The 25,798-nt window shown below is 43.8% G+C and overlaps 1 protein-coding gene and 1 long non-coding RNA gene across 3 annotated transcripts in view; both read right to left on the bottom strand.

Moving 5' to 3' along the window:
- On the bottom strand, positions 1-9,875 carry LOC123992572. Its single transcript, XR_006831280.1, has 2 exons — positions 9,373-9,875; positions 1-1,758 (listed from the first exon to the last, which is right to left on the bottom strand). It is a non-coding gene; the product is annotated as an uncharacterized LOC123992572 (long non-coding RNA).
- A 5,970-nt stretch (positions 9,876-15,845) lies between these two features.
- Positions 15,846-25,798, bottom strand: part of LOC123992571 (von Willebrand factor A domain-containing protein 5A-like) — a 29,512-nt gene continuing 19,559 nt past the window's right edge. The window contains exons 14-19 of one of the 2 annotated variants that reach the window (XM_046293802.1): positions 25,530-25,747; positions 21,234-21,365; positions 20,058-20,099; positions 18,757-18,914; positions 16,864-16,987; positions 15,846-16,590 (exon numbers count right to left, since the gene is read on the bottom strand). In XM_046293802.1, coding sequence (XP_046149758.1) covers positions 16,511-16,590; positions 16,864-16,987; positions 18,757-18,914; positions 20,058-20,099; positions 21,234-21,365; positions 25,530-25,747 — 754 coding nt within the window. In that variant the 3' untranslated portion in view covers positions 15,846-16,510. The remainder of the gene's footprint in view (positions 16,591-16,863; positions 16,988-18,756; positions 18,915-20,057; positions 20,100-21,233; positions 21,366-25,529; positions 25,748-25,798) is intronic. The other variant, XM_046293803.1, reaches the window with a different exon arrangement.

The raw sequence follows: 25,798 nt of genomic DNA, 5'->3' as shown, positions 1-25,798 counted from the left end.
AACAGTTTTCAGTTCTTTATTAACTGAAAAAGAGGAATTGTCAAATGTTATAAGGCACATATTTTCACATCTGCACAGATGTCATATTGAGCGACCCAAAAGTCAAAGTTGTCAATAACTTAAAAAAGGTACAAAGTGTGTAGCGCTGTGATTGTACATTAATATATTATGTTCTCCTGTGTGACATATTCACAATCTGTCTAGTACAAAAACACCACATTCAATCAGGACAAAATCCTGAGTTGCTTTCAACTATTTGAACAGACAGGACCAATTGCTGGCATGTGAAAATGTTCTTTTTTTTGTAATCGCAAATTTTTGGATGTATACATTCTAGACATAGCTTGGACTGCTGGCCTGAAAAACTGTCAAATGCTCTTTGTCATGTAACCTTAATCTTGAAAAACACATTGCTAAACAATGCCAGTAGATTCATTTTTTCACACTTTAATTAAATGCTTCTTCAACCTTTCACCTGAATAAAACATCCCCAGATCAAACTTGGCAAGGTGTGTACCGAAAGTCCTTTGGTAAACAGGAAATTGAAACTAAGACAGCACCAGAGCCAACATGAATCCCACTGTCATTACAGAATGAGTGAGATGTAGCGGATAAAAGTTCTGCCCTTGAGCTAACATGGTTGCCTTAGTTGCCACACATCTTCATCCATCAAAAAGGCACCTATGAAGCCACTCCTGTAATACTTCTCCATTCAATGATTGATTTGCAGCTCAATTCTCTCATGGCAAAATGGCACTTGGCAGGAAGCTTCAATTAAGACAAATGGCAGGTCCCCGAGGACACAAGGAGATGAAGTGTGGGTGAGAGGATGAAATGAGTGACCAGAAAACTTGCCTAGTTAAATAAAGGTAAAATAAAATAACATAAAAAAAATGGCTATATGAGGGATGAGTACATTAAGCTGGGAGTCGGGGGCATCCTTCAGGTGCAGCAAGTCTCTGAGTAAATTGGGACCCAGTCCATGGAGGCAGGGCTGAGGCATACATCCCCAGCGGGGCCCGGCCATCCTAGAGCAGGACCCGATTCAACCCCTACCCTTCCCCTTGGCCAAGATCTATTAGATAGGAGCAATATGGTGGACGCTGTAGTACTACACTGCTCAGGGCTCTCCGACGCTGTTCCTGGAGAGCTACCGTCCTGTAGGTTCACACCAACGCTGTTCTTGGAGAAATACCTTCCTGTAGTTTTTCGCTCCAACCCTAATCTAGCACACCTGATTCTAATAATTAGCTAGTTGATAGGCTGAATCGGGTTAGTTACAACTAGGGTTGGAGTGAAGACCTACAGCAAGGTAGCTCTCCAGGAACAGGGTTGGAGAATGCTGACACTGCGTATACCTATTAAGATCAGACAGACATGCTAACATCAAGGGGTTAGGGCCAAGGGGAGGTATGTGGAACCTGGCACTACTCTAAGGCCCTGGGCATGGTGGCTACGTAAACAAAGACTACGATGAGCAGCACCACCACAGCCAGCGTGGGTAGAACCACTGTGGCCACCTGTGACCGGGCCTCCTGCATGGCCGCCTTACGCTCCTTCTTGTCCCTGGATGTCTCCTTCTTGGGCTTCCCCTTCAGCTGCCTCATGGTGACGCCCTCCCTGGGCAGGCACACTGCAACACTCCGTAGGGTCAGCCAAGTCTCTCAGACAAATCCTGCAGATGCAGTGACAGTTACTGCCTCTAGAGTTCTGAAAGTGCAGTCATTGGTGGTCCACTTGCTCGCCAACACCACGCACCTGTGACCAGGAAGATAACATACAGTATACAAATCAGGCTACAGCTATGTATTTTCATTAGTTTATTGGTACCTTGGGCTAAGTCTGACTAAGACTTAAGTGAGAGACAAGAGAACCATATTTTACATTACTTAACCATATCTATATTACACAATTAGCCAAATTCAAATGAAGGATCATCCTAAACCACAAGAGTATGGTCAAAAATACCAGTTCTAAAATGCTATGAAATAACCATTATAGTTCATCCTCCCCTGGTTTCCCCCTTGCACGTCTAATGGCAACGCTTCCACCGTAGGATCTCTGAAGAAATAGAAATGACAACCGAACGAACACAGGGCAGCAGAACTGCAGCACATTGTTGTTGTTATTTAATATACAAAAAAAATCAAATAAAAAAAACACTATCCGCTAACAAGGACATTTTACCATAGCAAAATTTACATAGTCACTTCACACTATGTAAATATGGGTTTTGAGTAAGACATCTCTTGGAATGCTGAATTCCAGGCTACATAAAGTGATGTGGTATATATTCTATCATTATATACGCAAGGCCTTCATGTCATTTTTAATCTCTCCTGGATGATATACCATGGATTCTGGTAGACTGGTGCAGGCTGAGTCCCAATCTCAATACTCAGCAGTGTTATAGTGCCTGAAACATTCTTGGCTGTTGCTGCAGACAGGGAGAGTCTGAACCAGTCAGCAGTAGTTCCACACGTTCTGACGTATTGGACTACTTCCTTCAGATTGACTGTGTGGAGAGGCTCTCCTACTGTATTCTTTCATATCACAGCAGCGACTGATAGGTAGATGACCCGGGTCATGTTCAATAAGAAGAAAACGTTTTCAAAGTGAATAAAAACTGGGAGGTAGGCTAGTATCTGAATTATTAAACGGAGAGGTAGGCTTCTTACCATCTGCACTTGTCCAACAATAACAACCTAGATTTTCACAGTGTGCCCTATTGAACACAACCCTGGTATTTCCAGAAGGATGTTTAGTCTTTAGCTCATTGTTTGGCATTGAATTGTCCCCTCCCTTATAGGGATGGCCATTGGTAATCGAGTACTCAAACGGATGTCAAAACTATTATTATTGACTCTAGTGTTCCATTTGTACACGTGCATTCACGGAGCACAACTAAGCAGAAACCAGGTCAAACAGTTCGCCCTAAATTCCCTTGCGTTCCCTCAACACATGCACACAAACTCCCATTAGTCATACAGAAATGCCTATAATTACATATACTACTGATGGGATAAACCAGCTACATTCCTTGCCAAATGACACGTTTTAACACAAATTCCAAATGGAATGGTTGACTGAAGTAGGGAATTAGGTGTTCCAACAACAAGCTGAAATACATTTTCCACTTGGGATACTTTGCAGTTATCACTAGTTACCACAGACAACGCCAAAATTGGCTATATTGTAAAGATTCATGAAAACAAAAATATGCATTTTGGTCTTATTTTAACATTAGGCATAAGGTTAGCAGTGTGGTTAAGGTTTACATTCAGATTTTAATTAGATACATTTTAAAAGTAGGTGGGGTTTATTACTTTGTGACAACTGACGAACCCACATTTTCTATACATGTGCTTTGCTTTCAATTAGCTAAAAGCTAGCTAGTTAAAGTCTGTGTGTGTACTTCCATTTGCACCACCATACAGTAAAGCAAAGCACGAGTTGTAGATATTGAAGGGATGCGGTTCACAGGACACACCGCAGCCCAGTGCGGCATCCCCAATGTAGCGTTGTGGAATGACTTACACAAGAACGCAAAGAGTTCGACTGATCTGGTGGACATGAGGTGTTGGAATTGGTTAGTCTAGGCTATAACCCCCTAAACAGACAGATTCCACACTAAAAATATGCAAAAATGTTTGATAAAGACAATCAGCGTATTTATCAGAGTCATTAAGCCTAGGCATACTCATCAAACAGATGTCGTGGTCGTAATTCATCCCCATGCAGTTTTCAATGTGGAATTGTTCATCCATTAGAAAATTCCAAAGAACAGGCAGAATCAACTAAATCAAACATCTGTGTATCTAAATGTGCATATATATATATATATATATATATATATATATATATATATATATATATATATATATATATATATATATATATATATATATATATATGGGAAGTGATGCACATCTCAGGTCTAGAACAGTTATATGGGAAGTGATGCACATCTCAGGTCTAGAACAGTTATTCTCAGTTATTCTCAGTGATATACATTTAGATACACAGATGTTTGATATAGTTGATTCTGCCTGTTCTTTGGAATTGTGTAAGTGTGTGCGTGTGTGTAAGTCATTCCACAACGCTACATTGGGGATACCGCACTGGGCATATATACACACACACACACACACACCACACACACATAAACATATAAACTATAAAATAGGTGTCTTGACTGTGATAAGGGCTCAGGGAAATAAGAGCATCTTGTCAGCTAATTTAACCTCTTGAGTGTAGGGGGCAGTATTTGATGTTTGGATGAAAAACATACCCAAATTAAACTGCCTATTTCTCAGGCCCAGAATCTAGAATATGCATATAATTGTCAGATTAGGATAGAAAACACTCTAAAGTTTCCAAAATTGTCAAAATATTTATATCTGTGAGCATAACAGAACTGATATTGCAGGTGAAAACCTGAGAAAAACCCAACCAGGAAGTGCTGTTTTTCCTGAAACCTCTATTCCATTGCATGCCTTCCCTCCATTTAAAGGGATATCAACCAGATTCCTTTCCCTATGGCTTCCACATGGTGTGAACAGTCTTTTGACATAGTTTCAGGCTTTTATTCTGAAAAATTAGCGAGAAGGATCACATCGCGTCAGTGGATGGCTGTGTCCCCCCAGAGTTTTGCATGAGCAACAGCTTGCAGCAGACATTTTCTCTCTCTCCCCCATTGAAAAAGCTACAGTCTGGTTGAAATATTATCGATTATATATTGTAAAAACAACCTGAGGATTGATTATAAAAAACGTTTGACATGTTTCTACGAACTTTATGGATACTATTTGGAATTTGTCTGCCCCGTTGTGACCGCTCCAGCCTATGGATTTCTGAACAAAACACACCAACCAAATTGAGATATTTTGGATATAAAAATAATCTTTATGGAACAAAAGGAACATTTATTGTGTAACTGAGTCTCATGAGTGCAAACATCCGAAAATCATCAAAGGTAAGCGATTAATTTTATTGCTTTTCTGACTTTCGTGACCAATCTACTTTGCTGCTAGCTGTTTGTAATGTTTTGTCTGCTGAAAGAGATGTCTTAACATAAACGCTTGGATAGCTTTTGCTGTAAAGCTTTTTTGAAATCTGACACACCAGATGGATTAACACAGCTGTGTTTTGCCATATTGCACTTGTGATTTCATGAAAATTAAATATTTTTAGTAATTTAATTTGAATTTGGCGCTCTGCAATGATCCTGCTAACAGGATGGGTGCGCCAAGAATTAACAAGACAAGGCTATGCCATTGCACAGCCATAGACTTCTACAAGCAAGAGCCATTACACACACACACACAAAAACAGGATTTTAGAAATTGCAAGTTCATTATAATATAGATAAAAAACAAATACCTTATTTTACACAAGTATTCAGACCCTTTGCTATGAGCCTTAAAATTAACCTCAGGCGCATCCTGTTTCCATTGATCATACTTGAGTCGTTTCTACAGCTTGACTGAAGTCCACCGGTGGTAAATTAAATTAATTGGACATGATTTAGAAAAAAGGCACACACACCTATCTATATAAAAGGTCCCAGAGTTGACAGTGCATGTCAGAGCAAAAACCAAGCAATGAGGTCGAAGGAATTGTCCGTACAGCTCCGAGACAGGATTGTGTCGAGGCGCAGATGCGGGGAAGAGTACCAAAAAAAATGTATGCATCATTGAAGGTCCCGAAGAATACAGTAGCCTCCATCTTTCTTAAATGGAAGAAGTTTCTAACCACCAAGACTCTTCCTAAAGCTGGCCACAAGGCCAAACTAAGCAATCAGGAGAGAAGGGCCTTGGTCAGGAAGGTGACCAAAAACCCGATGGTCACTCTGAAAGAGCTCCTCTGTGGAAATGCGAGAACCTTCCAGAAGGACAACCATCTCTGCAGCACTCCATCAATCAGGCCTTTATGGTAGAGTGGCCAGATGGAAGTCACTGCTCAGTAAAAGGCACATGACAACCCGCTTGGAGTTTGCCAAAAGGCACCTAAATTACTCTCATGAGAAACATGATTCTCTGGTCTGTTTAAACCAAGATTGAACTCTGGCCTGAATGCCAAGTGTCACATCTGGAGGAAACCAGGCACCTCTCATCACCAATACTATCCTTATGGTGAAGCATGTTGGTGGCAGCATCATGCTGTGGGGATGTTTTTCAGCAGCAGGGACTGGGAGACTAGTCAGGATCAAGGGAACAGAGCAAAGTACAGAGAGATCCTTGATGAAAACCTGCTCCAGAGTGCTCAGGAACTCAGACTGGGGTGAAGGTTCACCTCCCAACAGGACAAGGACTCTAAGCACACAGCCAAGACAACACAGGAGTGGCTTTGGGACAAGTCTCTGAAAGTCCTTGAGTGGCCCCGCCAGAGCCTGGACTTGAACCCGATCGAACATCTCTGGAGAGACATGACAATAGCTGTGTAGCGACACTCCCCATCCAACCTGAGAGGATCTGCAGAGAAGAATGAAACTCCCCAAATACAGGTGTGCCAAGCTTGTAGCGTCATACATAAGAAGACTTGAGGCTGTCATTTTTTTATTATACATTTGCAAATATTTTCTAAAACCATTTTTTTGCTGAGTAATTATGGGAGTTGTGTGTAGATTGATGTAAAAAAAAAAATTCAGCAATTTTAAAGTAAGGCTGTAACGTAACAAAAAGGTGGAAAAAGTGAAGGGGTCTGAATACTTTCCAAGCACACTAATATAACCAGTTGATATTACTGTTTCATTCATCTTAAAATTCCACTTTTTATTGACTATATAATAGGCAATTTAGCTATTAGGATTCATTATCTTTAATGGTTATGATAAATTAGGCATTGTTGCACACTGTTGGCATATATACTGAACAACAGTGTTGGTCCCATGTTTCATGAGCTGAAATAAAGGATCCCAGAAATAATATATAATATAATATATGCCATTTAGCAGACGCTTTTATCCAAAGCGACTTACAGTCATGTGTGCATACATTCTACGTATGGGTGGTCCCGGGGATCGAACCCAAATGTTCCATACGCACAAAAAGCTTATTTCTCTCAGATTGTAAACAAATTTGTTTACATCCCTGTTAGTAAGCATTTCTCCTTTGCCAAGATAATCCATCCATTTGACAGGTGTGGCATATTAATATGTTGATTAAACAGCATGAACATTATAGGTGCACCTTGTGTTGGGGGCAATAAAAGGCCACTAAAATGTGCCGTTTTGTCACAAAACACAATGCCAAAGAGGTCTCATGTTTGAGGGAGCATGCAATTGGCATGCTGACTTCAGGAATGTCCACCAGAGCTGTTGCCAGATAATTTCATGTTCATTTCTCTACCATAAGCCGCCTCCGTCATTTTAGAGAATTTGGCGGTGCGTCCAACCGGCCTCACAACCGCAGACCACTTGTGGGGGCAAACTAATTCTGATTGGCTGGGCCTGGCTCCCAAGTGGGTGGGCCTATGCCCTCCCAAGCCGCACCTATGTCTGCGCCACTGCCCAGTCATGTGAAATCCATAGATTACAGCCTAAGGAATTTATTTCAAATTGACTGATTCCCTTATATGAACTGTAACTCAATAAAATTGTTGCATTCATATTTTTTTGTATAGATAAATGCATCATTTTTTTTCCTGTGCTGGCCTTCTGTTCTAAAAAAATACCATATTTTTTGTTGTTGTTGAGTACTCTGGGAGTACTGAACAGTCAAAATGTCTAATATCCATCCCGCTGTCAGAATATAAATAGGCTGGTGAAAGTTTTTAAAGTGGACAGGCTTTTTTGGCATTACGGACATGCATCAGACCCAGGATTTCATATGGATTGGCCATGCTGTGATGCAAATACATTAGGATATTGTTCTATATTGTGCCAACTGATATTACTGCATTCTTTATCAAATGTAAACAGTGTAAAAATGTAAAAGATCTGATAAATAGAGCCTACTGGGCTACAGAACACAATCACCCCAGTCAGATCTTCCCTGAATAATTTTAAACAGCTCTGCCCTTCCTTATCACAGCAGGAGATATATCTCTCTCATATATATGAGTAGCCTGGCTCCTGAAACAACCCCTCCTCTTGGAAAGGGGAAGTTGGATCTTGTATAATGGGTGTCTGGAGGCAATTCACTAACCAGCCCTGATTTATACAAGTGACACTAAAAAGCCAGTACAAGTAGTGCTCAGCCTCAAACCTCACATGCTGACACTCAGACTACTAGTTGACACGGCCTCTCATAGAGAATAAAGAGCCTGCATGAGACCGATTGAGAAGTGAAGATTTGAGATGTTGGTTTGAGCAGATTGGTTAAAAGGCCAGGGTTGTGAGTTTTATTCATGCATTGAATATTAGCCTGACTGTGGCCCCCCTGGAATGGAAATGGTTCACTGAGATGATATCCACAGGTCTCAGCCAAAGACCCGGTCGTTTTTCAGTATCGATTCTAATATTCTGTTGATATGATATCTTCCCTATATCAAACCAAACAACTACCTCTCCCCCTACTGTATTTATTTATTTAACTCCTTTGTTTTTCTGTTTTTCAGTCATTAGAAAGGTCTCTTTACTGTCCTCAGTTTTCATAACTGTGACCTTAATTGCCTATCATCTATAAGCTGTTAGTGTCTTAAAGACAGTTCCACAGGTGCATGTTCATTAATTGTTTATGGTTCATTGAACAAGCATGGGAAACAGTGTTTAAACCCTTTACAATGAGTATCTGTGAAGTTATTTAGCTTTTTACGAATTATCTTTTAAAGACAGGGTCCTGAAAAATGGACGTTTCTTTTTTTGCTGAGTTAAATATGTGAACAGCATGTTGAATCCAATAGCTACAGTTTATGTTCATGCATACGTAACGTTACTGTTCATACATACGTAACGTTAGTATTAAACTAGTTCGCCTAATCTTCGGTTTTCTCGACGAGAAAGATCCACATGTAGTCGACAGGAAAGCAAGTAGATGATCATGCAACCATATGCAAGTGTCATTTCACGTAGTTATCTGGTTGATTGATTGTTCAACGAATTTGGGCAGTGTTGCTAAAGCCCAAGTCAGTCAAACAGTGCATGAAGCCACGAAGAAGTACGAGCTCAACATGTGACCGACTAACATATGCAATAATGTAAACATTTGGCATCAGGGTATTTTTAACTAATTATTCGCCTGATATAGGAACTAGCTACGTTAAGAACTTCAACGTTAAAAACGAAACGTTTGCGAGCTAGCTAATCCCTAATGTTAGCTAGAATTCTGTAGCTAGCCATAACGACACTGACATTGGCACATACTTGCGCCACCTCTACCAGTCGAAAATATAACTACAGTAGCTAACCTAATTAGCGTTACTTTCACTTACCTACTTAATCAACAATATCCACGTTTCAATGTTTTGTTTTCACAGGGGAAACTAAAACAATCCCCCCTTGAACTTGTATGCGCTAAGATTTTGCCCGTGTGTTCTCCGGTTCTGACAGGCTCGTGTTGCTCCGCTACGCAATCCGCCCCTTGTACCTATTGCCGCTTTCAAGTGCTAGTCGGAGCTAGGAAACTCGGACATTTACCCACTTGCTAACCATGTACGCGGCACGTATATAACTTCAACCAGTTAGCAAGTCTGACATTTCCGCGTTTTCTCGTTCCGAATAGCATATGAACTCTGCATATGCTCTGACCTCGGGAGATTACGTGGCAAATGGCAATAGAGCTCAGAGATAGAGATAGAGGCCGAGGCCAAATAAACTCAATCAACAAGTAGGATGGTTGGTGAGTTGCTCGGGATAGGGTAAAGTAACTGGTAAATTTACATAGTATGATGTCTCTGAATAATTCTGTCTTCAATTATCATGACACACTGACCAATACTCATGACCAAAAGTATGTTGACACCTGCTCGTCGAACATCTCATTCCAAAATGTCAGAGTTGGCGTAGTGGCTAAGAGCGCTAGGCCAGTAACGGAAAGGTCGCTGGTTTGAAACCCTGACTAGGTGAAAAAAATATGTTGATGTACCCTTGAGCAAGGCACTTAACCCTAATTACTCCTGTAAGTCACTCTGGATAAGAGTGTCCGCTAAGTGACTAGTAATGTAAAAAATATGTCATGGGTTGGTTCCCCCTTTGCTGCTATAAAAGCAAACCCTTTACAATGAAAGCCCATTTGCTGCTATAAAAGCCTCACTCTTCTGGGAAGGCTTTCCACTCGAACATTGAGGTGGCGACTTGCTTCCATTCAGCACTGATGTCTGATTTGGCCTGGTGTAACAGTCTTCCTTCCGTCCCTCTCCTCGCCCCAACCTGGGCTTGAACCAGGGATCCTCTACACACATCAACAACTGATACCCTGGAAGCATCGTTACCTATCGCTCCACAAACTCCGTGGGGAAACAACTACTTCAAGGTCTCAGAGCGTGTGACGTCACCGATCGAAAACGCTATTAGCGCACACCCTGCTAACTAGCTAGCCATTTCACACCGGTTACACTGGCTCGCAGTCGGCTTTCCAATTCATCCCGATGGGGTTGAGGTCAGGGATCTGTGCAGGCCAGACAAGATCTTCCACAGTGATCTTGACAAACCATTTCTTTTTGGACCTTGCTTTGTGCACGGGGGCATTGTCATGCCGAAACAGGAAAGGGCCTTCCACAAACTGTTGCCACAAAGTTGGAAGCACAGAATCGTCTAGAACAGTTGTTCCCAAACGTTTTATTGTTCTATAGTTCTGTAACCCCCCTCTAGTAACTCTCAAATATTTGTTTGCCATCATTGTAAGCCTGTCACACACACTATACGATACATTTATTAAACCTAAGAATTAGTGTGTTTTTGTCACAACCCAGCTCGTGGGAAGTGACCAAGAGCTCTTATAGGACCAGGGCACAAATAATATTAATCAATAATTTTGCTCTTTATTTAGCCATATTACATATAAAACCTTATTTGATCAACAAACATTGTGAATAAGTCACCACAGGCTAATGAGAAGGGTGTGCTTTAAATTATGCACATTACTCTGCAATGTTGGGTTGTATTGGAGAGTCTGTCTTCAATTATTTTCTGTATTTATGTAACAGTATAATTTTAAACCGTCCCCTCGCCCATACCCGGGCGCGAACCAGGGACCTTCTGCACACAACGACAACAGTCACCCTCGAAGCATCGTTACCCATCGCTCCACAAAAGCCGCAGCCCTTGCAGAGCAAGGGGAAACACTACTTCAAGGTCTCAGAGCAAGTGACGTAACCAATTGAAACGCTATTTAGCGCACACCGCTAACTAAGCTAGCCGTTTCACATCCGTTACACTCACCCCCCTTTTGACCTTCCTCCTTTTTCCGCAGCAACCAGTAATCCGGGTCAACAGCATCAATGTAACAGTATAATTTTAAACCGTCCCCTCGCCCATACCCGGGCACGAACCAGGGACCTTCTGCACACAACGACAACAGTCACCCTCGAAGCAAGTGACGTAACCGATTGAAACGCTATTTAGCGCACACCGCTAACTAAGCTAGCCGTTTCACATCCGTTACATTTAGTTTTCATGCTAGTGAGAGCTGAAAAGCCGCTCTCCCATAGGTACATGGTTGCAAAGGGAATCCGTGTCTTAACAGCACAATTTGCCAAGGCAGGATACTCTGAGCACAACCCTATCCAGAAATCTGGCAGCGGCTTCTGATTAAATTCAATTTTCACAGAACCGCTTGTTGCCATTTCGATGAGGCTTTCTTGTTCAGATATGGGTAAGTGGACTGGAGGCAGGGCATGAAAGGGATAACAAATCCAGTTGTTTATGTCGTCTGTTTCGGGAAAGTACCTGCGTAATTGCACATCCAGCTGACTCAGGTGCTTCGCTATATCACATTTTACATTGTCCGTAAGCTTGAGTTAATTTGCACTTCCACCACTTCGATACTTTTCCCCTTGATAACTAGCGCAATTCTCTATGTTGTAAAAGTGTTACATGGTCGCTGCCCATATCATTGCATAATGCAGAAAATACACAAGAGTTCTGGGGCCTTGCTTTAACAAAATTAACCATTTTCACTGTCGTGTTCAAAATGTTTTTCAAGCTGTCAGGCATTCCCAAGTGGTGTCGGGAGCAACTGCTTGCATGTGCGTTACCACTCCACTATGTCTCCCTGTCATGGCTTTTGCGCCATCAGTACAGATACCAACGCATCCTGACCACCAAAGTCCATTTGATGTCACAAACCTGTCCAGTACTTTAAAAATATCCTCTCATGTTGTCCTGGTTTCCAGTGGTTTGCGGAAGATAATTTCTTCCTTAATTGACCCCCCATAAACGTAACAGACATATACGAGGACCTGTGCCAGGCCTATACGAGGACCTGTGCCAGGCCTGTACCCAGGACCTGTGCCAGGCCTATACCAGGACCTGTGCCAGGCCATTTCTGTTGACTCATCCAGCTGTAGCGCATATAATTCACTGGCTTGTATGCAAAGCAGTTATTGTTTCAAAACATCTCCTGCCATGTCACTGATGCATCGTGAAACATTGTCGTTTGATGAAGGTATGGTCTGTATAGTTTTTTGGGCCTTTTCCCCCAGCATTGTCCCAGCCATAACCGCGGCAGCAGGAAGAATGAAGTCTTACACAATAGCATGGGGCTTGCCTGTCATAGCCACTCTGTAGCTCACCATATAAGATGCTTCTAGCCCCTTCTTATTAATGCATCATTTGCTTTTACAGATGTCTTACTACTCGAAAGTAGTCTTTTTCTCACGCAAAAAACTCCGGGGGGGGTTGTTTTTAAAATGGTCATGTTTAATTTCTAAATGTCTGCGTAAGAGTGAAGGTTTCCCGTGAGAGAGTAACGGTTAATGTGACTGGATGTTAATTCTTTGAATAGACTACCTGTATTTGATATTGTGTTGTTATTTCGCTGAACACTAGATGTGTCACGAGTGGCGCTCGGCGGTCGTCGTCACCGGCCTATTAGCTGCCACTGATTGTCTTTCCTCCCCCTCCTTGTATGTTGATTGGTAGCACCTGTTTATATATGATTAGTTTGTCTTTATTAGAGAGCCGGCCCGCCTGGTTGTTGTGCGGGATTATTTCAGTGTAACCTTCGGCTCTGTTGTAGAGGTACACGTGTTAGTGCCTGGTCGTGACTTTTCCGTCGTACATTTTCATTCCCTGTGTTTGGGGCCGTTACTATTGTGAGCACCCTGTTGGTGCTATTAAAGATACACAGCATTGCACTCTCTGTCTCCTGCGTTTGACTCCACACCCACGACACCCGCAGCATTACAAGATGGTTTAATACCATTTTTGGCAGTATAACGAGGCTACTCAGGCAAGAAAAAAACCTCACCCAAATGTGTAGTCCCGTTGGAAAATATAAATGTACTGTGAAAATGTGAAGATACATTTTTTCTTTTTAAATGTCAATCACATTTTTATTTAGCGTACCCCCGACGGCATTGCGAGTACCCCAGTTTGGGAATAACTGGTATAGGATGTCATTTTATGCTGTAGCGTTAAGATTTTCCTTCACTGTAACTAAGTGGTCTAGCCCGAACCATGAAAAACAGCCCTAGACCATTATTCCTCCTCCATCCAACTTTGCAGTTAGCACTATACATTCAGGCAGGTAGTGTTCTCCCGGCATCCGCTAAACCCAGATTTGTCGGTTAGACTGCCAGATGAAGTGTGATTCATCACTCCAGAGAACGCATTTCCACTGCACCAGAGTCCAATGGTGGCAAGCTTTACACTACTTCAGCCAACGCTTGGCATTGTGCATGGTGCTCTTAGGCTTGTGTGCGGCTGCTTGGCCAGGGAAACCCATTTCATGAAGCTCCCGACTAACAGTTCTTGTGCTGACATTGAGGCAGTTTGGATTTCGGTAGCGACTGTTCCAGTAGAAGACAGACAATTTTTACACGCTAAGCGCATCAGCACTCGGCGGTCCTGTTCCGTTCTGTAAGCTTGTGTGGCCTACTGGCAGAGCTGTTGCTGCTCCAAGACATTTCTACTTCACAACAACAGCACTTACGGTTGACTGGGGCAGCTCTATCCTATGATGGTGCCACATTGAATGTCACTGAGCTCTTCAGTAAGGCCATTCTGTTGCTAATGTTTTTCCTATGGAGATTGCATGTCTGTCTGCTTGATTTTCTGCTTGATTTTAACTGCCAGCAACAGGTGTGGCTGAAACAGCCGAATCCGCTAATTTGAAAATACACAAATACTTGTCTATATAGTGTTAGTTAAAAGTTGTCTTCTAGCCTACTCTTCCTCATCAGGGGGGACCTACTGTAACACTCCTCATGGACCCTATTAATCAGGTGTGTTCAAAAGCCGGTCACCCAGTGGCTCCCCAGGAGGGGTTGGTAACTCCTGATGTAGGTTCAATGCAGAAGGAACAGAGTGGAGTCATTAAGAAGATAGATACAATGACCAATAAAGATGTAGATTATGATATTTTTTATCAAGTGTAGTCATACGATACCTGTCAAAAGTTTTAGAACACCTACTCATTCATGGTTTGTCTTTATTTTGACTATCTTCAACAATGTAGAATAATAGTGAAGACATCAAAACTATGAAATAACACATATGGAATCATGTAGTAACCAAAAAAGGTGTTAAACAAATCTAAATATATTTGAGATTCTTCAAAGTCGCCACCCTTTGCCTTGATGACAGATTTGCACACTCTTGGCATTCTCTCAACCAGATTCATGAGGTAGTCACCTGGAATGATTTTCAATGAACAGGTGTGCCTTGTTAAAAGTTCATTTGTGGACTTTCATTCCTTCTTAATGCATTTGAGCCAATCAGTTGTGTTGTGACAAGGTGGGGGTTGGGGGGTGCAGTCGCAAAAAAACAAAGCGCTATGATGAACCTGGCTCTCATGAGGACCACCACAGGAATGGAAGACCCAGAGTTACTTCTGCTGCAGAGGATAAGTTAGAGTTAGCATCAGAAATTGCAGCCCAAATAAAAGCTTCAGAGTTCAAGTAACAGACACATCTCAACATCAACTGTTCAGAGGATACTGTGTGAATCGGGCCTTCATGGTCACATTGCTGCTAAGAAATCACTACTAAAGAACACCAATGAGAAGAAGAGACTTGCTTGGGCCAAGAAACACGAGCAATGGACATGAGACCGGTGGAAATTTGTCCTTTGGTCTGGATTGTCTTTGTTAGACGCGGTGTGGGTGAACGGATGATCTCTGCATGTGTATTTCCCACCGTAAAGCATGGAGGAGGTGTTATGATGTGGGGGTGGGTTTACTTGATAGCTACCTACACAAATAGCTAGAACAAAGTGTTAATAAGATAAATTAATTTAAAAAGATTAAAAGCAATACCAATAAGTTCTCCAGTAGGCATCTACTGTGGGAGCTAAGAGCTGTGTTGTCAGTCATTTCCCAGCTGGTGACACTGATTTATTTAGAATTTAAGAAACACTTATCGCTGCAGAATGCTGTTTACGCCATCCCATCTGGTTTGGGCTTAGTGGGACTATCATTTGTTTTTCAACAGCACAATGACCCAACAGACCGCCAGGCTGTGTAAGGGCTATTTTAACAAGGAGGAGAGTGATGGAGTGCTGCATCAGATGATCTGGCCTCCAAAATCCCCAGACCTCAACCAAATTGAGAGGGTTTGGGATGAGTTGGACCGCAGAGTGAAGGAAAAGCAGCCAACAAGTGCTCAGCATATGTGAGAAGTCCTTCAAGACTGTTGGAAAAGCATTCCAGGTGAAGCTGGTTGAGAGAATGCCAAGAGTTTGCAAAGTTGTCATCAAGGCAAAGGGTGGCTACTTTGAAGAATCTCACATTGTGATTTGTTTAACACTCTTATGGTAACTAGATGATTCCATGTGTTATTCCAGTGTATTTCTGATCAATTTGATGTTATTTAAATGGACAAAAATGTGCTTTTCTTTAAAAAAATAAGAAAATATTTAAGTGACCCCAAATTTTTGAACGGTAATGTATATGAGGAATTACATGAATACAGAGACACAGTGTTACATGATCACACAGTAAAGGCACTGGGATAGGCACTCAGCTTTGCATATTATCCACAACTCCTTCCTGCATGCATTTGGCCTCATATAAGTGGATAATGCATACATACAATAATAAGGCCTTTTACCAAGCATTTTGGTTAGTGATGACAAGTACTGCATACACATTGTTTCCAGTAGTCTATATGGAATTGATAACCAAAGCAAAGTCTAAACAAGTTTAGCTTTATACGTAGCACGTAGATGAATGGTGATATGTTAATAACAACCAATACATTGAGATACATAAGTGTCCCAACAGTAAATGACAATAGGCTGATATAGGTAAGAGGTTGATAATTAGGCTTGTTTAGGCACATACAGTTGCTAGCTCCACCAGTTTGCTTGGAGTAGGGGACAAGGAGCAGGCAGGGTTGTGTGTATATATCCCACCCCAGGTAGAGTAGCAGGCGTATGGGGGACAGATTGAGGACTGGGAGGGTGAACATGTCAGAGCCCCAGGGTGTCTTTCTGCACTTGGCAACCCAGAAGGGTGTTTCCAGCCTGGACACACTCAGACACACTGGCCACTGAAACACACAACATCACCAGGACAGGCATCATTATACTGTGGCATCATGTTGGCAAGGATGGGCAAAATGTATCTTCAACACTTGTTTGAAGACAAAATACCACCAACATTGTTTTGTGAATGATTATATTCAAAATACAAATATATTTGCCATTTAAGTAATACAGTACGGTAGATTCCTACTAGGAAATTGCTTTCACCTAAACATTTTCTTTCCAATCAGGGCAGAAGGACAAGAGTGGCCAGGACTATGAGTGTAAGCTATAGCTACCTTTCTGAGCCTGGATCCATGATACTGCCTTCATGGCCAGAAACTGCCACTCCTCCTGAGCCTCCATCTTGAAACCATAGAGCCATACCAGGGCTAGAACCGTGGCCCACACCTCCTGGTCCACCTGAGTGAGAGAGAGAAACAGACAAATTGAGAGAGAAACTGAAAATAAGGACACTGAGACATGGGTAACATGGGGACATTCAATTCAATGTTCATCAAGCCCTTGGCCAGAGCTGATGGTCGTTCTATAGAGCGCACGTGCAGATGCTCTGAGTGCATCATCTTGCAGCATGCTCATAATACACAGTATCAGTCAAAAGTTTGGACACACCTCTTCATTACTATGTTCTACATAGAATAGAATAATAGTGAAGACATCAAAACTATGGAATAACACATGGAATCATGTAGTAACCTAAAAGGTTAAACATATATTTTGATTTGTTTTTGAGATTCTTCAAAGTAGCCACCCTTTGCCTTGATGACAACTTTGCACACTTGGCATTCGCTCAACCAGCTTCATGAGGTTGTCACCTGGAATGCATTTCAATGAACAGGTGAGCCTTCTTAATTTGTTGATTTTCTTTCCTTCTTATTGAGTTTGAGCCAAATCAGTTGTGTTGTGACATGGTAGGGGTGGTATACATTTACATTACATTTAAGTCATTTAGCAGACGCTCTTATCCAGAGCGACTTACAAATTGGATACAGAAGACGGCCCTATTTGGTAAAATACCAAGTCCATATTATGTCAAGAAAAGCTCAAATAAGCAAAGAGAAACGACGGTCCGTCATTACTTTAAGACATGAAAGAGGGTCAGTCTGGAAAATTTCAAGAATTTTGAAAGTTTCTTCAAGTGCAGTTACAAAAACCATCAAGCGCTATGATGAAACTGGTTCTCTTGAGGACTACCACAGGAAAGGAAGACCCAGACTTACCTATGCTGCAGAGGATAAGTTCATTAGAGTTACCAGCCTCAGAAATTGCAGCCCAAATAAATGCTTCAGAGTACAAGTAACAGACGCATCTCAACATCAACTGTTCAGAGGAGACTGCGTGAATCAGGCCTTCATGGTCGAATTGCAGCAAAGAAACCACTACTGAAAGACATCAATAAGAAGAAGAGACTTGCTTGGGCCAAGAAACACAAGCAATGGACATTAGACCTGTGGAAATCTGTCTTTTGGTCTGATGAATCCAAATTTGAGATGTTTGGTTCCAACCGGCGTGTCTTTGTGATACGCAGAGTAGGTGAACGGATGATCTCCGCTTGTGTGGTTCCCACCGTGACTCATGGAGGGGGTGCGATGGTGCTTTGCTGGTGACACTGTCTGTGATTTATTAAGAATTAAAGGCACACTTAACCAACATGGCTAGCACAGAATTCTGCAGTGATATGCCACCCCATTTGGTTTGCGCTTAGTGAGAGAATAATTTGTTTTTTTAACAGGACAATGACACCTCCAGGCTGTGTAAGGGATATTTGACCAAGAAGAGGAGAGATGGAGTACTGCATCAAATGACCTGCCTTCACAATCACCCAACCTCAACCCAATTGAGATGGTTTGGGATGAGTTGGACCGCAGAGTGAAGGAAAAGCAGCCAACAAGTGCTCAGCATATGTGGGAACTCCTTACAGGCTGTTGGAAAAGCATTCCAGGTGAAGCTGGTTGAGAGAATGCCAAGAGTGTGCAAAGCTGTCATCAAGGCAAAGGGTGGCTACTTTGAAGAATTTAAAATAGATTTTGATTTGTTTAACACATATGGTTACTACATGATTCCATATCTGTTATTTCATAGTGTTTATGTCTTGTCTATTATTCTAAAATGTAGAAAATAGTAAAAACAAAGAAAAACCCTGGCATCTCAGTTTATTTCTGTGGACCCACCTGTGCAGGCTTTGGCTTGGACACCTCCTCCTCTGTCTTCACCAGCACCTCAGCCAATGCTGCCTCTAGGACCCAGGAACCAGAGGCCTTCTGAAGGGAGATCAGCTGGAGGAGAGGGTCCCTCACAGGCTTAGAGGTTGGGGCTGGAGAGTCAAAGTCTAATGGGATTGGACAACATAATGGTTAGAACGGTTAGAGATGATCTAAATGATTACATACCTAATACCTTAACTGTTCCATTATAGCGTCAGTGGCTAACTGGGTCACCCTAACCGGAATCCTAACAGTTGCGGTAAAATCCTTGTGCTGTGCTTGAGTAATACAATCACAATAAATAGAACACTGAGGAGCATCAAACAGTGTTACAATTCCTTGAATAACAGGTATTTGGAATTAGGTTAACACAGACATTAACCCTTAACCCTCGTAAAACTGACCATCCTACCGATCCTCGACTTAGGTGATGTCATCTATAAAATAGCCTCCAACACTCTACTCAACAAACTGGATGCAGTCTATCACACTGCCATTTGTTTTGTCACCAAAGTCCCATAAACTACCCACCATTGCGACCTGTATGCTCTCGTTGGTTGGCCCTCGCTTCATACTCGTCGCCAAATCCACTGGCTACAGGTTATCTACAAGTCTCTGCTAGGTAAAGCCCTGCCTTATCTCAGCTCACTGGTCACCATAGCAGCACCCACTCGTAGCACGCGCTCCAGCAGATATATCTCACTGGTCACCCCCAAAGCCAATTCCTCCTTATGTCGTCTTTCCTTCCAGTTCTCTGCTGCCCATGACTGGAACGAATTGCAAAAATCTCTGAAGCTTGAGACTCACATCTCCCTCACTAGCTTTAAGCACCAGCTGTCAGAGCAGCTTACAGGTCACTGAACCTGTACACAGCCCATCTGTAAACAGCCCATCTACCTACCTCATCCACATACTGTTATTGATTTATTTTGCTCCTTTGCACACCAGTATCTCTACCTGCACATTCATCTTCTGCCGATCTACCATTCCCGTATTTAATTGCTATATTGTAATTACTTCACCACCATGGCCTATTTATTTCCTTAACTTACCTCATTTGCACTCACTTTATATAGACTTTTTGTTTTCTTTTGTTCTTCTGTATTATTGACTGTATGTTTTGTTTATTCCATGTGTAACTCTGTTGTTGTATGTGTCGAATTGCTACGCTTTATCTTGGTCAGGTCACAGTTGCAAATGAGAACTTGTTCCCAACTAGCCTACCTGGTTAAATAAAGGTGAAATAAAAATAAAATTACAAAAATTACCTTCAGAACAGTCATAGCCGAATACTTCTAAATCATCCAAATCTGAAACCCAATGTAAATGGTTTATGTTGTGTCGTACATTCCCACAAACAGAAGTCTATCTATTAAAGATCACAATTCAACATTACAGTACTTCTACCCAAAAAACACTGAACAAAAATATAAACGCAACATGTAAAGTGTTGGTTTCATGAGCTGAAATAAAAGATGCCGGAAATTTTCGGTAAGCTCAAATAAAATGTTGCGCACAAATTGGTTTACATCCCTGATAGTGAGCATTTCCCCTTTGCCAAGATAATCTATCCACTTGACAGGTGTGGCATATCAAGAAGCTGATTAAACAGCATGATATTGTGTTGGGGACAATAAATGTGCAGTTTTTTCATACAACACCACAGATGTCTCAAATTGAGGGAGCATGCAATTGTCATGCTGACTGCAGGAATGTCCACCAGAGCTGTTGCCAGATAATTGAATGTTAACTTCTCTACCATAAGCCACCTCCAACGCCGTGGCAGTACGTCCAAACGGCCTCACAACCTGCAGACCATGTGTATGGTGTTGTGTGGGTGAGTGATTTTCTGATGTCAACGTTGTGAACAGAGTGCCCCATGGTGGCGGTGGGGTTATGGTACAGGCATGCATACGCTACGGACAACGAACACAAATGCATTTCATCGATGGCAATTTGAATGCACAGAAATACCGTGATGATATCCTAAGGCCCAATTTTTTTTGTGACCAACAGATGCACACAGTATCTATATTCCCAGTCATGTAAAATCAATATATTAGGACCTAATGGATGCATTTAAATTGACTGGTTTGCTCATATGAACTCTAACTCCGTAAAATCTATTAAAATTGTTGCATGTTGCATTTTATATTTTTGTTCAGTATAATTCAACATGAACCATGTTGATTCCAACATTTCTGTAAAAGTTATGAAATGTGTCAAAACACATTTTGTAAAACTGAATTATTTGAAATGAATAAAACATGTAGTTTCATCAAAACATGCAGACTTTAAACATGAACCCATAAGATCACAATCTTAATACAAATCAACAGGGATCATATTAACAGGGTTTAGTATTAACTCATAATAGTGATACGTAAGCATATTGAAAAGGAGACATGTAACTGGTTTTTTAAACAAATAAACTCGGTGCTGACCTTTACATTTACTCTTTTTGCTCAACTTTAACTTGCCTGGGGCACTCATCTGCAGACTACTCGCCATCATCAGCGGGCTGCACCGAGCCATAAAACACGACTGCGTCATGTACATGGAGGTTTGATACAACACTGAGAAAAAAGGGAAAAACACAGGTCACTGGGTTACAAACATGAAGGTACACGCACCAAACTCATTAATGACTAAACGATGAGGATTCTGTCTTAAACGTGCAGGGGGCACAGATTGAGACACTTCAGCTCGCGGTTACAATTTATTTAGCGCCATTTACATATCTGCATAAAATCATTTCCTTGCACAGCCTCTCCCCATCACACAAACACTCACTCACTTGGTGTGGGGACATGTCTGTGTAGCAGCTGTCCTTGCACAGCCTCTCCCCATCACACAAACACTCACTCACTTGGTGTGGGGACATGTCTGTGTAGCAGCTGTCCTTGCACAGCCTCTCCCCATCACACAAACACTCACTCACTTGGTGTGGGGACATGTCTGTGTAGCAGCTGTCCTTGCACGGCCTCTCCCCATCACACAAACACTCACTCACTTGGTGTGGGGACATGTCTGTGTAGCAGCTGTCCTTGCACAGCCTCTCCCCATCACACAAACACTCACTCAACTTGGTGTGGGGACATGTCTGTGTAGCAGCTGTCCTTGCACAGCCTCTCCCCATCACACAAACACTCACTCACTTGGTGTGGGGACATGTCTGTGTAGCAGCTGTCCTTGCACAGCCTCTCCCCATCACACAAACACTCACTCACTTGGTGTGGGGACATGTCTGTGTAGCAGCTGTCCTTGCACAGCCTCTCCCCATCACACAAACACTCACTCACTTGGTGTGGGGACATGTCTGTGTAGCAGCTGTCCTTGCACGGCCTCTCCCCATCACACAAACACTCACTCACTTGGTGTGGGGACATGTCTGTGTAGCAGCTGTCCTTGCACAGCCTCTCCCCATCACACAAACACTCACTCACTTGGTGTGGGGACATGTCTGTGTAGCAGCTGTCCTTGCACAGCCTCTCCCCGTCACACAAACACTCACTCACTTGGTGTGGGGACATGTCTGTGTAGCAGCTGTCCTTGCACAGCCTCTCCCCATCACACAAACACTCACTCACTTGGTGTGGGGACATGTCTGTGTAGCAGCTGTCCTTGCACAGCCTCTCCCCATCACACAAACACTCACTCACTTGGTGTGGGGACATGTCTGTGTAGCAGCTGTCCTTGCACAGCCTCTCCCCGTCACACAAACACTCACTCACTTGGTGTGGGGACATGTCTGTGTAGCAGCTGTCCTTGCACAGCCTCTCCATCACTCACTTTGTGTGGGGACATGTCTGTGAAGCTGTCAAACACTGCTCACTCACTGGTGTGGGGACATGTCTGTGTAGCAGCTGTCCTTGCACAGCCTCTCCCCATCACACAAACACTCACTCACTTGGTGTGGGGACATGTCTTGGTGTGGGGACATGTCTGTGTAGCAGCTGTCCTTGCACAGCCTCTCCCCATCACACAAACACTCACTCACTTGGTGTGGGGACATGTCTGTGTAGCAGCTGTCCTTGCACAGCCTCTCCCCATCACACAAACACTCACTCACTTGGTGTGGGGACATGTCTCACTCACTTGGTGGGGGACAGGTCTGTTATAGCAGCTGTCCTTGCACAGCCTCTCCCCATCACACAAACACTCACTCACTTGGTGTGGGGACATGTCTGTGTAGCAGCTGTCCTTGCACAGCCTCTCCCCATCACACAAACACTCACTCACTTGGTGTGGGGACATGTCTGTGTAGCAGCTGTCCTTGCACACACAAACACTCACTCACTTGGTGTGGGGACATGTCTGTGTAGCAGCTGTCCTTGCACAGCCTCTCCCCATCACACAAACACTCACTCACTTGGTGTGGGGACATGTCTGTGTAGCAGCTGTCCTTGCACAGCCTCTCCCCATCACACAAACACTCACTCACTTGGTGTGGGGACATGTCTGTGTAGCAGCTGTCCTTGCACAGCCTCTCCCCATCACACAAACACTCACTCACTTGGTGTGGGGACATGTCTGTGTAGCAGCTGTCCTTGCACAGCCTCTCCCCATCACACAAACACTCACTCACTTGGTGTGGGGACATGTCTGTGTAGCAGCTGTCCTTGCACATTCCCCATCACACAAACACTCACTCACTTGGTGTGGGGACATGTCTGTGTAGCAGCTGTCCTTGCACAGCCTCTCCCCATCACACAAACACTCACTCATGTCTTGTAGCAGCTGTCCTTGCACAGCCTCTCCCCATCACACAAACACTCACTCACTTGGTGTGGGGACATGTCTGTGTAGCAGCTGTCCTTGCACAGCCTCTCCCCCGATCACACAAACACTCACTCACTTGGTGTGGGGACATGTCTGTTGTTATCAAACACCAAAACCTTATCACTTGTGTCCTGTCCTCGTGGGCCTCTCCCCATCACACAAACACTCAGACTTGGTGTGGGGACATTCTTTAGATTGGGTTTTGCACAGCCTCTCCCCATCACACAAGACACAGGTGTGGGGACATGTCTGTGTAGCAGCTGTCCTTGCACAGCCTCTCCCCACAAACACTCACTCACTTGGTGTGGGGACATGTCTGTGTAGGCTGTCCTGCACAGCCTCTCCCCATCACACAAACACTCACTCACTTGGTGTGGGGACATGTCTGTGTAGCAGCTGTCCTTGCACAGCCTCTCCCCATCACACAAACACTCACTCACTTGGTGTGGGGACATGGTGTAGCAGCTGTCCTTGCACATGTCTCACTCACTTGTGTGTTACACTGCAGCTGTCTCAGTGTAGCAGCTGTCCTTGCACTGCCTCTCCCCATCACACAAACACTCACTCACTTGGTGTGGGGACATGTCTGTGTAGCAGCTGTCCTTGCACGCCTCTCCCCATCACACAAACACTCACTCACTTGGTGTGGGGACATGTCTGTGTAGCTGTCCTTGCACAGCCTCTCCCCGTCCACAAACACTCACTCACTTGGTGTGGGGACATGTCTGTGTAGCAGCTGTCCTTGCACAGCCTCCCCCGTCACACAAACACTCACTCACTTGGTGTGGGGACATGTCTGTGTGCAGCTGTCCTTGCACAGGTGTGGGGACATGTCTGTGTAGCAGCTGTCCTTGCACAGCCTCTCCCCATCCCCAAGATCACACAAGGTCCACTCACTCACTTGGTGTGGGGACATGTCTGTGTAGCAGCTGTCCTTGCACAGCCTCTCCCCAACACACAAACACTCACTCACTTGGTGTGGGGACATGTCTGTGTAGGCTGTCCTGCACAGCCTCTCCCCGTCACACAAACACTCACTCACTTGGTGTGGGGACATGTCTGTGTAGCAGCTGTCCTTGCAACACCTCTCCCCGTCACACAAACACTCACTCACTTGGTGTGGGGACATGTCTGTGTAGCAGCTGTCCTTGCAGTTCTCCCCATCACACAAACACTCACTCACTTGGTGTGGGGACATGTCTGTGTAGCAGCTGTCCTTGCACGCCTTCCCCATCACACAAACACTCACTCACTTGGTGTGGGGACATGTCTGTGTAGCAGCTGTCCTTGCACAGCCTCTCCCCATCACACAAACACTCACTCACTTGGTGTGGGGACATGTCTGTGTAGCAGCTGTCCTTGCACAGCCTCTCCCCGTCACACAAACACTCACTCACTTGGTGTGGGGACATGTCTGTGTAGCAGCTGTCCTTGCACAGCCTCTCCCCAATCACACAAACACTCACTCACTTGGTGTGGGGACATGTCTGTGTGCAGCTGTCCTTGCACAGCCTCTCCCCACCACACAAACACTCACTCACTTGGTGTGGGGACATGTCTGTGTAGCAGCTGTCCACAGCCTCTCCCCATCACACAAACACTCACTCACTTGGTGTGGGGACATGTCTGTGTAGCAGCTGTCCTTGCACAGCCTCCCCCATCACACAAACACTCACTCACTTGGTGTGGGGACATGTCTGTGTAGCAGCTGTCCTTGCACAGCCTCTCCCCGGATCACACAAACACTCACTCACTTGGTGTGGGGACATGTCTGTGTAGCAGCTGTCCTTGCACAGCCTCTCCCCAGCAGGACAAACACTCACTCATCCTGGTGTGGGGACATGTCTGTGTAAAGCTGTCCTTGCATGTCACAAACACTCACTCACTTGGTGTGGAGACATGTCTGTGTAGCAGCTGTCCTTGCACTTACTCTCCCCGTCACACAAACACTCACTCACTTGGTGTGGGGACATGTCTGCGTAGCAGTTGTCCTTGCAGGGCCTGTCCATCTCCTTTGTGGACAGCGATGAAGGCAGTAAAGGCACTGCTCACTCCTGATTGGACGCTGAGCTCTATCACCTTCTCTTTCACTCCCTCCTTCTCACCATCCTGCTCCCTCTCTTCCACCTCCAGGGATTGGATTAGGGTTCGAGCACCCAGCCTGTGGACGGTCATTCTGGAGAGTAGGGATAGAGAGAAGAATTAGAAGAAAGAGCGAGAGAGAGAT

The sequence above is a fragment of the Oncorhynchus gorbuscha genome, linkage group LG13 (assembly GCF_021184085.1).
Source record: "Oncorhynchus gorbuscha isolate QuinsamMale2020 ecotype Even-year linkage group LG13, OgorEven_v1.0, whole genome shotgun sequence".
Classification (NCBI taxonomy): Eukaryota; Metazoa; Chordata; class Actinopteri; order Salmoniformes; family Salmonidae; genus Oncorhynchus; species Oncorhynchus gorbuscha.
This window is presented reverse-complemented; position numbering and strand designations above follow the sequence as displayed.